Source organism: Anas acuta, chromosome 2 (assembly GCF_963932015.1).
Source record: "Anas acuta chromosome 2, bAnaAcu1.1, whole genome shotgun sequence".
In the NCBI taxonomy this organism is placed as follows: domain Eukaryota; kingdom Metazoa; phylum Chordata; class Aves; order Anseriformes; family Anatidae; genus Anas; species Anas acuta.
Window position 1 is genome coordinate 135,692,093 of NC_088980.1, and position 18,311 is coordinate 135,710,403.

General features: G+C 41.0%; 1 protein-coding gene across 1 annotated transcript in view; it reads right to left on the reverse strand.

The window, feature by feature from the left end:
* The window catches only part of NIPAL2 (NIPA like domain containing 2), a 48,414-nt gene that overhangs the window by 18,290 nt on the left and 11,813 nt on the right, over window positions 1-18,311 (reverse strand). The window contains exons 2-5 of the mRNA XM_068672337.1: window positions 13,682-13,750; window positions 11,781-11,952; window positions 2,223-2,282; window positions 96-217 (exon numbers count right to left, since the gene is read on the reverse strand). Coding sequence (XP_068528438.1) covers window positions 96-217; window positions 2,223-2,282; window positions 11,781-11,952; window positions 13,682-13,750 — 423 coding nt within the window. The remainder of the gene's footprint in view (window positions 1-95; window positions 218-2,222; window positions 2,283-11,780; window positions 11,953-13,681; window positions 13,751-18,311) is intronic.

Genomic DNA, 18,311 nt, shown 5'->3' on the forward strand with positions numbered 1-18,311 from the left:
TATCTTCAGCAGCAGTTTTTCTGCCACTAATTCTTAATGCTGCAAAAAAATCACAGTTCTTCTTGTTTAAGGAGAAGTGTGAACCAAATACTCACCACATATACCAAGAAAGGCCAGCTTACTAAGTTATTCTGTACTCGTCTTGCTGTGAGCTCTTGGGGTACATTTGGAGCGAATGTCACCAACAAGTATGTCCCTGCTACTGCCAGTGTTCCTCCTTTAAAGAAAAAGGAACATTATTTTGGTAATACACATAATCATGGTCATCTCTCTCAAGATCACTTGGAAATAGCTTCCAGAAGAAAATTGGAGTCCATTTAATCAGATCTGAGCTTAGGTATTTGGACTGCCTGGCATTTGTAGGTCCTATCTATTATAATTTTTAATAAAGACCCAACGTATCTGGTATAGTTTTTATTAAAGACCCAAAGGATTCTGGAAATATGAAAAAAGCTGTCAGTAAAGCCTCATGGATTAGGGTTCCAATGCAGCAACACATTTTCCAATATGCTCAATTCTAATACCAAGTGCATGACAAAAGAGAATCTATCCTTTGTATTTCTCACGGACACAAAGCCGGTCACATAAACTTCTCCTAAACTGAAAGGACAAGTTGCTTACCGAGGCAGACAGCTAGATCATTAACCAACAAAAATATTCACTGCTCTCCTGAAGTCACTGTGGTCACAGAGGTCTGCACCAGCTACAGACCTGCCCTGGAAACATGAAGTGCAACAGATATGTTCCAGTCCAATGCTTATGTGAAGCTGTCACGAAGCCAACATCTTGGCCACTCCCTGATGCAGTTGCAGACCTATGAACTGATTTATAAAAAGCTGATCTGCAAAAAAACTGTTCAGCCATTGGGTTGCTGGGGCCCCTTTTCAAGGTCGAACTTACATTATTGTGCTTTTAATAAAAATCTGGAAGTTCTGCTTTGTGGACAGCCAGCTGACAAACACAGATGTTCATTGAGGTATCTAGATAGAAGTGAGCTGATCCTGAGCTCATAAGCTGTATTGGATTAAGGAAGATATTAGATAATCAATTTTTTTTTCAACTAATCTTTAAAATTCTTGGCAAACCTATAGATTGGTATGGAATACAATGCTCAGGAATACAAAACAAAGCACATCCGGAGGACTTTGCTGGCACTGCTATTGCACACAGTTTCTTTGGAAAAGCAGAACTGTTCTATATTTATGTGCTTGCAAAAACATCACCATATTTCCCATCATACAGCTCATTCCTATGGAATGTAGCAACATTGTTAAATCCTTCTTGCAAAGTCTAACTCACAGAAATAAAATAAATCAGTGCTGAACGCTACTTAAAGAAACACACAATGTATAAGGCCATAAGGGAAACATGATCAGGTTGGGGGGGGAGGTATTTTGAATGTAGCAGCTGAGTTGGCAAACCCGGATCCCAAACCTAAATAAATATTATGGAGTATTCTTGGAACAATACTGAGCAAATCTCTCCAAAACATTCATGAGAACAGCTGGGATGTCCTTGTTATAGTATGGACAAACAAGCCTAGATGCTAGGAACCCCACAGTAACACCAGGTGCCCCATGACCACATCAGGTGCATTGTCCCTGTCGAGATGGCTTGGTGTAAGACCTTGAAATCTGCTTGTCTCTCGCTACTACAAGCAGGGCAGTTTTGATATGCAAAAAAATCTTGGACACGCACAAAAAGTTGACATGCTTTTGCAATGAAGACCATGTTTCCCAACAAAACTCTTGACAACATGATTATTTGCTCTTTGAAGTGATAAAATTAATACCAAAAGGGAAGTTGTCACTTTTAATTGGGCTTGAATTTTTGTGCAATGTCTATGCAGTAAGAAAAAAAAATCTTGTATTTGAATGAATAACTCAATAGTATCATTGCTTTTATTAGAATTGTGTCGTACTCATAAAGATAATACTAAATACAACCTCAGAGGCAAAAGCAGACAATGAAAATAAATTTGAGCAAAAGGACACATAAGGAATGAATTATGGTTATAGGAGCAGAGGATTTGGGAGTGCAGTCTTTTTCACATGCATTGAAGATTCTCCCTCTTTTTGTCACCTCTTCCCAAATTTGTAAGTATCTGCCTCGAAACACTTGCTTGGTGAAGTGGGAGTGTGAAGGTGGGGGGCTGCGTGAGAGTTACAGCTTGCTAAGCATATGGCAACACACATGTCCATATTAGCAAACGCTTTACTTACCCAATATATCAGCAGCCCTCACGGTCTGCTTTAGGAATAAGACAGAAATAACTGCGGTACCTAGAAGAGAATTATAAAGACTTTTTTTTTTTTTTTTCTTTCTTTTTTTTTTTTTAATATATGATAGAATATATCAAGTGCTATAGCAAAAACTGCCCTGGGCCAAGTATAAATATATCTTGAGGCTGTTGTTGTTGCACCATACCATGATATAAACAGACATGAGTCCATTCCAGCAACCAACCAACACTCAGTTTTTGTAAGATTTTAAACACATCCAGCAGGCTTTTAGATGGTTGCAGGGATGCAATACCCTTCCCATCTCCCACACAGGCACTGCATAAACTGCCCTCATTCAGTCATACTGGGAAGTGTCAGGAAACAGGCACTGAGTGGCCCTACTGCTCCTCTCCCTCTTTTATCATCAGCTTACTGCATGGACTTGCTTAAAACAATTTTCACCACAGAGATAAATTTCTGCTTCTCTTGACTTCAGTGGATTAGAGGCTTACAAGTGAAGTAGCAGCAGTACAACTGAGAGGAAGAAAGCCACTGCAAAAACTTAATGTTTATAATGAACTAAAAGACTGGTCTCAATGTCTGCAAACAAGCAGGTGGGGGAGCTAGCATATATGCCCTACAGGAGTGCTGCCCATGGTCTTCTAGAGTGACTTCTAATGAAGAGGGGGATAAATGGAAGTGAGCCCTGGAAATGACCTCTGGGGTCCTGGCAACCCTTTCCCTTGTCCAGGTCCCACATCTCCCTGGTGCCATCTCCCGGCCCTGCCTCTTCTGGGTGGGTGGGTGAGCAGCAGCACAGTGATCATGACAGGGTTTCTGGTAAGCAGCTCTGTGGATACATGCTAGAGAAAGAAGAAGGGGTTTGGACTTAAGATGGGTGAGACTGTCAGCCACCTGCAAGAGGTGGCTCTCTTCCAGCAGGCAACGTTAGAGCATCTACCTCTAAGGAGAGGCAACAGAGGCTGAAGAGTTCCTGTCCAGAAGAGATGAGGAAAGGCCTTTGGGAGAGGTGTGTTAGTAATATCAGATTCATTTAGAAACCTCTCTGAGAATGACTGTGCTCAGGAGGGACTCTGAAAGGGTACATTGAACCTGAATCATGGGAAGCTGTTACAGGAGCTCCGTTCCTGCCTACAGCATGAAATTACTGGTTTATTCTTGAAATAAGAGATTTTTTCTTCACCATCTCCACTTCATTACCTCTATTGTTCTGATGCAAAAATTAATCTGTTGTTAGCTACTAGATGTACTCTAGATATATAAAAAGAGGTTCAGAACAAGAGGTAAACAGAACTGGAATTCAACATCATGTTGGTAGAAAATCAGATAAAGCGTAAGTCATAAATTTAAATTGCATGAAGAGTGATGGAGACCTATGCAAATGAGTAAGAACGATACAAGAATCTCTATCTGAGAGCACTTCACTGAAAGTAAGCTACCTGACACGGTTTCCTTTATTTGGTGTTTCAGTGATAACTTTCCTGGAGAAAAGACACTGGTATCCAGGCAACACTGGCAATGCCAGAGCTACCTATGTTCAGAGAAGAAAGAGGATAAAAGCCAGGAAAGAAGCAGCAGCAACCCAAGTTAGTGCAGGAATTAATTACTGCTCTGTCTCCTTGCTGTCAGAGCTCTCCCGAACCACATCTCAGACCACCCCTGCAGGCAGCCACTGTAACAGCAAAGACCTGTTGCTTAATGACCTGAGTGATTTCTTTTTTCTTTTTTTTTTTTTTTTTGACTGCCCCATTGTCTGGGCTCTCAGTGTGTTCAGTGGAGATCTAGTAAATGCAATTTAAAGCTCAGTTCCAGTACCGGCATCCAATTCAGGGTGAGATGAGTTATGCCCCAAATTCCACTGCCTGCTTCTCTGGAGATGGCAGCCTGGGGAGATCACAAGCTCTCAGGCTGGCAGTGGGCACAGGCAGGCACTGGAACACATCCATATAATGAAACTTGTCACTCAGTCTGTCATCCGCTTTAATAATGCATTCAGATGCTGCAAGCTCTTTCTCCAGAGATAGCTGGTAATGCACAAGAGATCATGAGCTTAACAGAATATATGCATAATTAATGCACTTTACGATGTGTGGTATGTAGAGGAACCTAAAAAAAGAAGAGGTTTTGAGGACATACATTAGGCCATCTGGGATGGGAGGAATTGGCAAAACCTGCAGTAGGAGGGGAGGTGCAACTGGGAGAGGAGGAGAGCAAAACCCAGGGGAGCGACTGAACAAAAAAGGCAACTGTCCCTGTGGGTAAGCCACCAAAGCTTCATATGCATCCAAGTCAAGCAGAAAAGCAAAGTGGTATATCCAAGCAAAGAAGCAGAGAACGGTTACGCAGAGTGGCTGAGTTGCTGGAGGACATGCATGAGTCTGATCAGCATCTGGCAAGTTCTGGCTACTACATTCAGGACTGAATTCCAAGCAAGCAACATGAGCACAGCCAAAATAGCACTTTGTTATTATACACTGCCTAACGCGTTATTTAAATTTTATTTTTATTTTGTAGTTTTATGGGTTTTAAGCTCTGTGAGTGTGACTTTTAAACAACCTTTTATGTTCTCCAGTTGGCAGGGTGGGTTGGAGCCAGGTTAGATCAAACAAACCGAGGGCAGATTGTTCCAGCACAGGCAGCGACTCGCTAGAAACAATGGGCTAGAGGAGAAGGGGTGTGAAAGGAACCCGTGAGCCCCAGGAGCTTGGGGAGAAATGTACAGGCCTCACAGCTGCTCTGCCCCTCTTCTTGAATTCCTCTGGGCTCCAGTTCACAGTCTCAGGTGCATTGTGCTGCTTAAGACATCAGCTTCTCAAGCCAATATGTTGGTTGACAAACACATTGATTGTCCTGGCTGTCTCCTCTGTGCCTGGTGGCCTCCAAGCTGCCCCGATGTGCCTGAATCCTTGGCAGAAGAGTGAGTGGGCAGCCAGAGCCCACAGCTAAGCCCACCAGATCTACAAGTTAACACCTTTCCTACTACCCAGACCCCATCTTCCCTTTCCTGTGCCAGGGTTCTCTTGTTCCCCCTCTGTCACAGGAGCTGTGGGCATCCTTTTCCCCTTTATACCAATGCGGGAAGTAAATCACTGTACATTATGTTCAACCCTATGAATGAATAGACCAAGGAAGTTGGGCAACTGCTGTGCTGAAAAGTATTAATGTGTCTTTGCAACTCTTCATTTGTTTGCCTGTTTTTCTTTAAAAAAAAAAAAAAAAAGCTATAGACAGTCACAGAGAACGAGATCCATGTCAGTGAGGAATAGGCTCTGATTTTTTTTAATTGGTCATCAATTGAATTCAACAATGCAGAAAGGCAAACAAAAAAAAACTGTGTCAGAGCATAAGCTGGCAACAGCTTGGCAACACAACAAGCAATTTATCATTGTTCTACACTCTCATTGTTTTTGAATGGCTGGTTTTAGCAATACTACACATGTACAACACTAAGCCTAAAGGATCAGCCTGTAAGTCGTTGAAGCAAAGACTGCGTCCTTCTTTGTCTGAGGCCATTTGTATGCTTTCAGCTGAATCAGAATATTTTTAGCCTATTAACTAATTATTGAGGCAAAATTTTCAAAACCAGGCACAGATTTTAGTCCTGCTGAAAGCAGTGGCAGCTAGCCTGCTAGACCAAGAGAAGGGCAGAAAAATCTGGGAGGTGTTCTGTTAAGGACTGAACATTACAGATTCAAGCCTGGGCAAAGAAGGGCCATACAAATGAAAATACATCCTAATGAAGTCTTTAAGTTATTTTCTTGGTTTGATTGCATCGTGTTTACATCAATATCCACAAATCGAGAAGTAAATAGGTTGCTAAAATATCTGTATCTTTATAGTTTAACCTTTCTGAAGGCTCATGAAGCTCTTCAATTTGGAAATATGGAATTAATATTTCAAATGAAAAATAAATTTAAAAAAATTATCATGATAAAAACTATTGGGTAGAAAATGGGAAAAAATGGGTTTGTTCAGGAGCTTAATCATTATATTGAAACAATCTTGCCTTTTCACACATCTGCATAAAATGGTCTGTTTTGTATTCGTTGTCTGTAACTACAGCACGTGAATTTCAATTTAATTTAAAAAAAAAAAAAAGAAGAAAAGTATAGGAAACATCCATTTTCTGCATGATATGCAATTAAATGCCTTAAGGGAGAGGTGTAATGGTGCTACACATAAATTAGTCAGATGCTGATTCTCCTAGGAGAGTGATAGCGTGAGATTATCTCCATATGCAGGTTTTCTCCAGCAGAAACATAAATAAAGAATAGCATGATATGTGGGTTCTGCCAGTAGCAGACACTGAAGGGTGAGAATCCAGCTCACAAAACAACTCCTCTGCCTCCTAGACATGAAATCTGTGCTTAGGCTTTTTTTCTTGTTTGTTTGTTTGCTTGTTTTTAAGAAAAGAATAATATACAAGAATAGATGTTAAAGACAGAAAATACATACTGATCCTTAGAGTGTATTTTTTGCATTTTCTCCAGTCCAAAAAAGTGTTTACTACTTATTTTTTCCACCTGAAACTATTTCACAAATATTTCATAATTATATACATATAGTATATATATATTTATGAAATATTTATATAATATTTCATTATTAAATTGTTTTCCTGGTACTGAACCTATTTATGAATCTCACCTTTTTACCTTTGTTTCATAACTGTCCATAACTGTAAATGCTAGTATATTTGTAATGCTCTTTTTTTTTTTAATTTCAAGTCTTAGATTAGCTTTGTGTACTAGTTTAAATAGATTAGTACTGCCCTTATAAATACACAGACTACCTATTCTGCTTCTGTCTTGTCAATAGCCACACAAAATGAATATTAGCCTCTAATATTCATTCTGTTAAGCTTGACTGATTGGTAGCAAAGCTAAAATCACATCAATTTGTTAAAGGCTCTCAAAACCATCCATTTTGCAGAACTCTTTTCTACTCATTTCACTAACAGTCTGCATAAAATACCAAAGGAGGAGCATGATTTGAAGATTTGTTTACTGTTTGCAACTCTCTCAGTTTGTGAAATAGGGAAAACATTTCACTTTGAGTCCAAGCATTTACACAGTTTTATGCAATTTAAGGGTCTGCCTCCATCTTATGAAGCAGTTTAAGATCACCCAGCTGATTTCACACAATTGCTGAGGAGTGCTCACTCTGTGAGCATGCTGTTGCTGCTGGGGAAGGTCACATTTTAAAATGTGACCTTAAATTATGCATTATATAGATGGACGCTCAGTCCTGCCTAGCTTCTGAGCTGAAGAAATTCAAGACCTTCCCCATAGAGAAGCAGTAGGAGATGTTTTAATCCATTCGAGCTAGTGTAGCATGCCACACAGTCAGGAAGATCTGGAGAGAAGATGAAGCAGGTAGTACATTTGATCACTGTATCATGGTTTACATTTAATCGTTGATTACATTTGCTCAGAGCTTTGTGTCACAGGAGGAGTAACACAAATCTGGAGAAATTGAAAGAAGAACCTGCTTATATAGCTTGGGTTAAACAGAGCACTAACTCTGCCCAAGACATATAGGAACAAATTAATCACAGTTAAATGATCACTCAAGCCTATTCTTAATTTATATTGTAGATATTTTCTCCTATGAAGACAGGCTGAAGAACGCTCCAGGTAGACCTTTAGGCCTTCCGGTGCCAAAAGGGGGCCTACAGGAAAGCTGGGGAGGGACTCTTGGTCAGGGGGTGTAGTGATGGGACAAGGGCAAATGGCTTTAAAATAAAAGAGGGGAGATGATTAGATTAGATTAGATATTAGGAAGAAATTCTTCACTCAAAGTATGGTGAGGCCCTGGCACAGGCTGCCCAGAGAAGCTGTGGATGCCCCATCCCTGGAGGTGCTCAAGGCCAGGCTGGATGGGGCTTTGGGCAACCTGGGCTGGTGGGAGGTGTCCCTGCCCATGGCAGGGGACAGGAACTGGATGGACTTTAAGGTCCCTTCCAACCCAAACTATTCTGTGATACTGTGATATTAATGGCGTACTAAATAAGAACAAAGATTTTACAGAATTTAGTCAGCTGGTGCATGAAATCTTGGTACTATTCGGCGCACTGAACATCTAACATTTCTAACATGATTAAATATCACTACTGGAAAAGTGGTGGACAGGACACTAAATGTTCCACCCCATCCCCACTGTCAATATCCTAATAAAGAAGCAAGCAAAATGTCAGAGGAATTGCTCAAGAGAGATACCATTAAGGCAAGCTTAATTCTGGAAACTGGATTACAGAACATACACGCTGCAGAGGGAAGAAAGGACCCTGGAAATCCTTTTGTTGTATCTTCTAGACAAGTACAAATAGAGCACTTCAAAGAATAGTCTGGTGAATGTTTCCCAGTCCTCATTAACAAGAGTTCGCAAAATCCCACGGTCTTGGACCACAAAGGTGTTACATTACAGTGAGTGGGATAAATCCATTTCTATAAGAATATCTGAGAATCTTTTCCCTAAAGCACCATCAGGGATATCAGTTTTCAAAGCCTAAAGCAATATCTTGCCCCACAGCTACATAGAAGGAGCATACCAAAAATGTAAAGGGATCTCAACACTGTCAGTCTAAGTGAGTTGAATGCAAAAAAAAATCTCTAGAGAATGAGGAAAACTGCATAAGAACTCATCTCTGATACCACTGGCCTCTCCTCATCCAACCCCCTCTAAGTTATTTCTGCAAGCAAAAGCAAGAGAATGAGCAAAAAACCACAGGAGTCTAAAATTACCCAAGCTACATGTAAAACATGATTTTTAATTTTTAAGTATAAAAAGCTTTTTAATGATCACATCAAACATGTATTACTTCTCCATTTTTAAATTAAAAATTTACCAATTTTTCCTCTTGAAGAAAACAACTGCTGTCTTCTCAAACTATTTAAAACCCTGAACAGATGTAGAGCTTGCATCATTGCAACCACACACAGAAATACTTCCACTGTGTAAGAAGAAAAATATAGTCTTTGTAGCTTAATTCTAAGAAAAAAGAAAAATCTGCTGGTGTCATGCCAACTCATGGTCTGTGGTGATGGATTCTTTCTAAAGCATCCATCAGAAGCACCCAGCTCAATAGGACAAAGCAAAAACTTTTCACTATTTAATTGATACCGGATTAAACACAAAATTCAGTTGGATGCAGTTAAATGTGGTAGCAGAGCATAATAGATGTTGGCTCCATCTATTTTAAGACCCAGGATGCTTCCTATTTCAGAGGTCTGGAGATACATGATGGGTACAGCCCAAATCTGTTTTGGAGAGACTGTAGTGTGCCTTATCCTCTCCCCACACCCTGGTTTCCAAGCAAAGAAAACTTTCCAAGCAGACCCAGAGTCACAAGGAGCTTCAGAGAGTCCCCTTGATGACTGGGCACAAAGCACACCTCCCCTCTGCATGGCCACAGGTACTGAGTACCCAACATCAGCGATGGAGCCAGCTCTAACCATCTGAGGTGTGCTGACACCAAACTCATAAAAAAAAAAAAAAAAAGTGTTTATATGAAGGGCAGACTCAAGGTTCAAACACAAATTTGGAGTTTGTTAACAAGTGCTTAATTTCTTCATTTTGAAAAATAACTTATGAAAAGTTGCACATTCGACAATACCTCAGAAGAGCAGCCAACTAGACTGTGCAAAGTCCACTGTCCCCCACCTGAAAGATGTCACAGCTTAATGAAAAAATATTTCTTGATGTTTGAAACTGGAAGACCTGCTGCCAAACCATCCTCTGCACAGTTGTTAGCAGCTGAACTGCATGCATCTTGGTCAGTTTGTCATTGTCCTAAATGACAAACCATTAAACTTAAAAGGATGTGCTCTCTCTCTCTCTAGCTCTAATTTCAGAAGACATGGAAGTATCTAGGGGGTAGGAAGTGTTACTGGGAAGTTATTGTTGTAATTGGCTGTCTACATCATTTTTACTTTCCCTTCCTTAAGGGAATGTTTGCTAGACTAAACACAATTTTAGATATCTCTTGTTTGGGCTATGAAAGGGAAACTGACAATTGATATGTGGGAATGGAAAATAAGATATTGAAGTGCTTTCTGGGGTCTTCCAGGATAAGCATTATGGGGTCAGTTTAAAAAAAAAAAAAAAGTGGGTGAGAGTTTTGATAAAATGTAACAGTAAGGAAAATGGCTTCTTGATACTTGTTGTAAGTAAGGAGAAATGGAGAATGAAGGAAACATATGCAATGTTCCTTCACATATTGCAAAGGTAAGGAAGAAGGAATCTGCCCAGATAAAAATCATCTTAAATATGACCTTTTCTTTGTAGTAGCTTAATAACCAACGTAATTTTTTGACTTCCCAATGCTTTTCATTTCTTCCTGCTAGATGTATATACATTTGCATTTTCCTCAATTTGGGCAACAAATTAGATCAAGTCCCCTTATGTTCAGAAACATCTGGAAATGTCTACAATTGTTAAAGATAAAACTACTGCCACCAAAATCACACTGGGATATGTCATGTTAATTTACATTTTCATCTCAGGTAATATCTCATTCCTTTCCTTGAGAAAGCTTTCCTACAATGGTGAACTACAGCAGTTTTATATCTCATTCTGCAAAATTCTGCAATAGTTTAACATTAAAGGTTACAGTAAATTGCCTGCAGTTTCCTTCCCCCACTACTTTATTGCTAAATTGCACCCACATATGTTTGGCTGCCTCCTTCCAATACAGCCAGACAGTCCACAGGGAAGATAATTCATCTTTTCTACCTCCCCATGCAGAATCGCTCACCACAGTGTTGCTTCCAAGCCTGAAACTGGTAGCTAGACACAGACCATGAAATGTTATCACTTGTCAATAGCAAGCAAATGAGCTCCAGCGTGTGCGGAGCTGTTGTGATATCTCAACCCTGGATGTTTCAGCTGTGGATGTGAAGCTACTTGACCAAGGGATACAGCTGCACCTTGTATTCTGGTTTTCATACACTCTATATATTGCCCTGTCCACTCTGCTCTGCATTAGCACAACATGATAGCATCTTTTAAAATGTACATTTATTTATCAAAGAATCAAGACATCTCATACCCAAGATAATACCCAAATACCTAACTACAAAAAAACAAGCAATCATGAAGTAAAGAGTAAGATTGCATCAAATGAGCCCTAAGGATAGGAATAATTCTGCTAAAGGTCAATTAATCTGCACATGAATGAACAAATGAACAACTTTGATAATGTCCACAAATAAGCTAAACCACTACAGGAAATTTCTAGTCCCTTTTGGTCCCACTCTGCCAGCTCGACTGGCAGGGATTAGCACAGCACAGAGTGACAGAGTCCACAAAGACAAAACCATAGAAGAAGAAAAAATATTAGAAGAGTCTCCAAGTTAAGTAGAGGGTTTGTGTTAAACTGTCAGCTCGTGTAATTATATGAATCATTTCTTTTCAAGCCACAACATTAACATCTTCCCCTCGCATTCCTGCTGTGGTTCCCCTGGTATTATTCCTCCAGTCACAAATAAGCATTCAATTAAAGTATGTACCCAAACAAAACGTGGCAAACCATCTCACCTATGACAGATACACATCCTAGTGGAGCGACAAGGGCAATGGGGGCAAATCCGTAGGCTGTGAAATTGCCCACCTCTCCAAGCCCCAGGAGGATAATTCCACACCACCACAGCTTGCTCGTGCAGTAGGGCTTCGGCTCTGTTTGGCAAGCTAGTCGGAGATGAGCACATTTCTAGAAAATTAATTATTAGGAACAGGCATGAAAAGAAAGGCTCCCATTGTGTTCTTATGTATAATAAAAGTGGAGTAATTAAGGGGGCTGTCAACTTCAAATTCCAGGTGCGTCAAAGTTTTCTTTTTAAACATGCCTTTCAGCTTGCTGTTGCAGACAGACGGCTTTGTGTTAACTCAATGCTGCTTCAGATGTGTGCTTTTTCAGCCGTGGTGGAAATGACTGAAAAATTAGACCTCTGAATAAATCTGAAAAAGATTAAGTGAATACTAGCTAGTACTTCCTAGCTATCCCTGCACGCCTCTGTTCTTCTCTCAAAGCACAGCTCAGTAGGTTGTGCTGTGAATCTGGAAACACTCAGAGGGAAGAGATGGGCCATAATGAGAATGGTGGCAACAAACTGGGAGAAGGGGACTGGACTCCATGGTGTTCCTGCCCCTGATACGTATCATAGCCAGAAATACAATTTCAAGATGAAAAAGGCAGTACTTAACCACATATATTGTAGGGAGATCTTTAAATTCAAAAGGGAGAATTTAGGATTTGGCTACAATCTCCTGTTTGATCTTGGAAGAAGAGCTCAGGTAAAGAATTATTTTCAGAAGGAAAAAAAGCTGTGTCAACAGGTTTAATATATACTTAAGTAGTATTTCATCAACACTTCTAGTGGCATGGAGAAGGTATCATTTATGCATGTCACAATTGCTTTCCCTCTGGCTGTACAGAAAGAACCTGTATATAATGGGATAATTTGACTTTGATCACGGTGGACTTCTGAAACAGTGTCCAGGCATTCACCGTCAGGAAGGTGTCATTATAGGGAAGGATGCAATGTTCTGCACTAGCTCTGCAGAATATAATTTCCTTTCTCAGATTTCCTACCAGCCCCTCTGCACAGACAAATGAGTCAAAAAAAGTTGGAAACCAAATGACACAGCTATTATTGTATAAATGGCTGTAAAATACATTTTTTACTCCACCATCTGATACACGATTTTGGAAGTGCCACTGCAGAGTCACAAGGAAGTTGTAAATCATTGTCCTCAGGCTTCCATTCTACTCTGTAAGTTATGCTGGAGAATATGGGCCAAAGAGTAATGTCTGTGATATACCATAGTCTCGGTCATTTCCCTCAGAGAGACAAAGCAGAACATTATTGCAGCTTCATGCTGTGGAACATGCTCGGGGGTTGAAATACTAGAAAGAAGTTTAGCCCTTGAAAGAAAATGGGGAGCATAATGAAATCAAACTTCCCTGATCCACAAACCAACAATTTGCAGTGACATCCAGCATTTTGTGTCTCTATAAACAAATAAAAAGCAAACAAGTTTATGCTTATGGGCATTTAATTACATTAATCACCCCATTAAGTTACCCCCAAGATTTTTTAGTTACTTCCACTTTAGATTTGGACATACTGAGACATGTTCACATGATGTCCAGTGGGACTATATGTAGGTCACAGCTGGTACTTACTTATGGCACATTATAAGGAAGAGTAGGAGGAGTTATGAATTTTTATTGTGTTCCCATATGAGAATCACAGCAAAGTACAGCCTGAGAACTATCATCTTGCTGAAAACTACTGCACAACACTAGTTAAAGAAAGAGTGGGAATATTTATTAAATGTAACAGAATTTGTATTTTGAACTTCAGCATAAAAACAAATTATAAAAAAGTTATATGCCAAATGTAAACGACAGAAAATAAAGACCAATAATTTCATACCTGTATACTCAAAGAGACACTGATCAAAAAATTTGAAGCAGCAGCAAGCAGAACTCCCAAGAGCTGAGTCTGCAAGATCACAAAACAAAGAAATACAAAAATACTTAGTAGTTTAAGAAAAAACATACAACAGCGGTTTTTCTGATAGCACATTTTAATGGAATCAAAACCAAGTCATTGAACTTTTCGGTCACTGAGTTCACGCTGCACTGAGCAAACTGATAAAAAAAATCTCTCTGCATAGTGGGCTATAAGAATAATGAAGCTGGTGCATTTTGCCTATGGCTTAAGTAGTAAACAAGTGGGAACTGAAAGGGCATCCCACTGCAGGAGGTGGATTGCTGGCCTTTGGTAGAATACATCCTCAAGTCTTGCAAAAGACTTAAATAGACAGGTCACAGCTGAACACTACACACAGATATTCTTCTTCTCAATAGATTAATAAATAAATAAATGAAGACCTGTTTTTTTACAGAATTCAGAAGGAAAACCAACAGCAATCAAACTGTTCATATTGGAACACAGTTATTTTATGTGTTAACATATCCACTATTTGACAGGGCAGCTAGAAGCACAGGTCTCCTGATAGTCTCCTTAATGTATTGTGTTATTTCACCAAATTCTTTTCTAATCAGCCTGTCTAATTTTCAGTAAGATTTGCAACCTTTCTATGAAGCTGAGCAATTAAAAACATTCAAATGGGACTCGTTATTTTGGAGAGCAGCCACTGAAAGACGCCGTCTCAGCAAGTTTAAATAACATGTACAAGGAAGAGCTCCCCATTGACATTCAAAATGTTGTAACCTCCGTGCGTTGTCCTAAGCGTATTCACCCATCCAAAGCCACCGGTTTAGTGCCATGAGAAGCCCCATTAGCTTGTAGAGAAGAACTCTACTACCAGTGGGCTTTTACAAACAAGGTCAGGGTAACATAACCCAGCACAACTATTGCTTGCAAGCTGTAAAGCAGCATCCAACCAGACTCACAGTTTCAGCTGTTATGACTCTTCTTCTGTCAGGCCCCTGGGGACCTAGGAACAGGCAGTGCCCACCAGAGGCAGAGAAATGTTGACCTCAATATTTATAGAGGTTTATAAATATGTGGTTCAGAAAGGCCTTGAAGATGACAGTAGGGGAGATTATTGGTATGACTAGATAATTCCCAGATGAGGAAAGAGCATCTCCAAAAGTGTGAAGAAACAGCAGCCTTCTTACAAAAGGTCTAAAAATGGATGATAATCTTAAAAGGCACAGCTGAATCCAACTGTCTTCATCTGCATGCAGCTGCAGTGGCTCAGATTCAGGAGAAGCAGACCACAGAATCACACAGGGTGAAACATTTGGCAGATTGCTGTGTCTCACCAAAATGAGACTGGCAGGAACAAGAGGATGCAGAGAGAGGAAGGCAAGAGGGCTCCCTTCACTCACACACCCGCTGTGCTAAGTAATAGCACCAGTGCCACTACCTGTATGTGAGAAGCATTCAATAACAAGCTTAACTCCAGAGTTTTGCCCAGACCATCTGGTGCTTGGCCACTACAGGTCCTTCCCATCTTACATCCTCTCCTCCAGATCCCAGTATGCCCCAGTGGATGCTCCAGCAGCAGCACACCCTGGGCTCTCATGTGTGTTGTGTTTTCCATGCTCTGGGAACACCCCTCAGAGTGGAGTGCATGACAAGACATCTAAGCACACCTTGGCATGGATGTCTCTGCTGATATCAAGGACTAACTACTACAGGGACATGAGCAGCATTGCAGCCTCCTTACCCACTGGGGAACTGCAACCAGATAGCCCCACTCGTAGAAGCAGAGGGGCAGATTTTCCTCCCCCGGGTTTTGATGCTGGTGCTACTATACCTTGTGCAAAGTTTGACCACTTCACAAGGGGATTATTTGGCTCCCCTCATCATCCTGCACAAATAATGATTTCAATAAAACAGCAGTTAAATCAAAATTGTTCTCTTGCTCCCAAAAACTTATTCTTTTTAAATGACAACATGTTCGTTTTGTGAGTGGGTGGAGAGGTGACCTTGTCAGCCTCATCATGAAGGGTTTAAGAAAAAGGAGACAGCAGGGAACAGAGAAACAGGAACTGCCACCTCATTTAATCCATCATTTTGTTGCTTTCACATAAGTAATTTTAATATATCCCCCTCAGTCCCAGCAGAGAACCAGGTCTCTCCGCGACTCTTTCCATTTCAACAGTCAACCCTGCTCCTACAGCTGCATCTCTGGGCACCTCCTTGCATCTCCTTAGACAGGAGCCCTAACTCTTAAAGGCAGTCCGTGGTCCCCATGCATGGCACACATAAGTCATGGTAGCAAGGGATGAGCCAAGCTGTCAGTGAAAAAGAAGATGGGTGGAAGTAGGGAGGGCTCCAAGCTTGATCTGCATGGTTGGGCAAAACAACATCCCCACGTGTGGTCTGACAGCCATCCCTAACGCAGTTGCTGAAAACCCAGGTGCAAGGCACCCTGTGGAATGGCTGTGATGGCCCATAATAATTCTCATAAATGTCCCTTTCTCTTGATGTAAAACCTGGATACAGCTGGTGGGCAGAAGGTGAAACTGTGTTCAATCTTTAATTAAAAAAAAAAAAGTGTAAAATTAAACCCACTGCTGAGCATTACTGGTGTCCCCTCCAGAACTGACTGCTTTCATACCTCAGTGGTTGCCTCATTAGCTACATGAGAGCTTTGCTTTGTTAGGTGTATGTGAGCTTTGCTTTTCGACACACAAGATCTCACATGATGATCACCCCCATGTCTCAACAGAAAACTTCTCCTAAAAATGTCTCAACAGAAAACTTCTCCTAAAAGTCATTGCTCTTTTTGCACACTCCAGAAATTGTCAGGAACAGAAAGCAGCTCAAAAATTTAGGTCTTCTCAGTCTCCTAATTTTCTGGGAAATACTAAGACGTATGTGACCATAGTTTCAGGACTTCCTTATGAAGTACTGGGATCAGCATTTCTCTCAGCATTCCCCATGATATGTCCCAGGAGCCAGTAGTGTCAGAGCCTCCCCACAGGGGTGATCAGGGAAGGGCATCCCATCCCATCCCATCTGAGTCAGGGACACCAGGTACTGGTCACCTCCCTGGGTGGGGATGGGATGAGGCCAGGCTGGGATCTGGGCCCACAGGTAGGCCTGGCTCAGCAGGGCCCATGGCTGGGCAGGGCAGGGCTGTGGGGACCTGGCCTTGCTGTGGCCTTGCTGACATAGGGTCCTGGTCCATAGCCCAGGTTAGGGATCCAGGGAAAAAACAGTGCATGTGTATGATCAAGGGTAAATTTATGGTCACAGTCTAAGCCCAAAACTTACCCTCCCTGCTCGGGTCATTTTATTGTATTGACCACATGGTTCACCTGAGCATTGCTGTTGGCATATATATGACGCTGACTGCTCTAGACTGTCATTAGTTAATGAGCTCTGGTTAATAGGGTGATAGTGCTGTTCTTCCAAACTCAGGGGTTGGACAGAGCCCTAAAGATTAAAAGCAGAGTACGGTGCATGAAGGAGGTCAAATATCACATAGATTCCTCCAGGGAGATGAGATGAAAGTATAGTCACACCATGCAACTATAGCATGGCAAAACTTTCTTGTGCAGGTTCATTCATATTCAGACGTGTCAGTGTTAAAGAAAACAACAGGGAATAAAAATTTGGGAAAGAAGAAAATTAGGTTGTAAACTTCACAAATCAAAATGCATCTTAAGCTAGCAGGGTTTTCCTACTGCACGAGAGCTATCATTTACAGCAGTGCTCAAAGCAAGAGAGGAAAAATAGGATACCAAATCTCAGGATAATAAAACTGGGCATCAGTGAAAGAAGATGCCCCACAACAGGAGATAGATTACCCTATCAAACTAAAATGTTTGCTGTATTGCCCCGAAGGCCACCAGAATCCTTCCATTCCTATTTTGTCATATAAAAGGCGTTATCATTTGTGCTGTGTCTGCTATTCAACATCCTTTAGAGGCTAGAGGACTGGTGGAACATCCAGTTTTATAAATAATAAACATGATACTTTCTGAACACAGAGCTTCCAGTTGTGATATCCAGTTGTGATATCATCCATAGCACTGCAGGGCTTCTCCCACACAAGTCTTGAGACAAACCTTGAAGGAATTCAGTTGCATACACAACTCCAGAGCCATGGTGCTACTTCTCTCAGCTAAGACATTCTCCAGGAAAAAGACTGAAATACTCAAAACTGCTGGCATAAAACTCAAGTCCCTTCATCTCTAAAACATCAGTCTGAACCTGCAGGCCACTTTGTTGTACCCCAGATTTCAAACTGTTGACACATTCCTCCAATGCTTCCAAATGCATGAGGCTCATCCCAGAAAAATCCTGCCCTTAAATTTGCCAGAAAGTAAAAACTCACTAGAGAAATTTGATTTCCTTCACCATAATTAGGTTTGGAACAAGCCATGAAGGTCACTTGCTGGCTTTGCGGTCCTTTCTAGACAGCCTCCAAGCACACAGACCATGGAGTGAGGCTGTGGATCTGCTGGCATTTCCCTTGGTGGCAAAGCTGCCTTGAGGAATACCTTTCCCTGGCCCCCCATTCCTAGGTCTCCACTCCTCACTGCCTCATTTGCGTTAAAAAAAAAAAACTATTTGT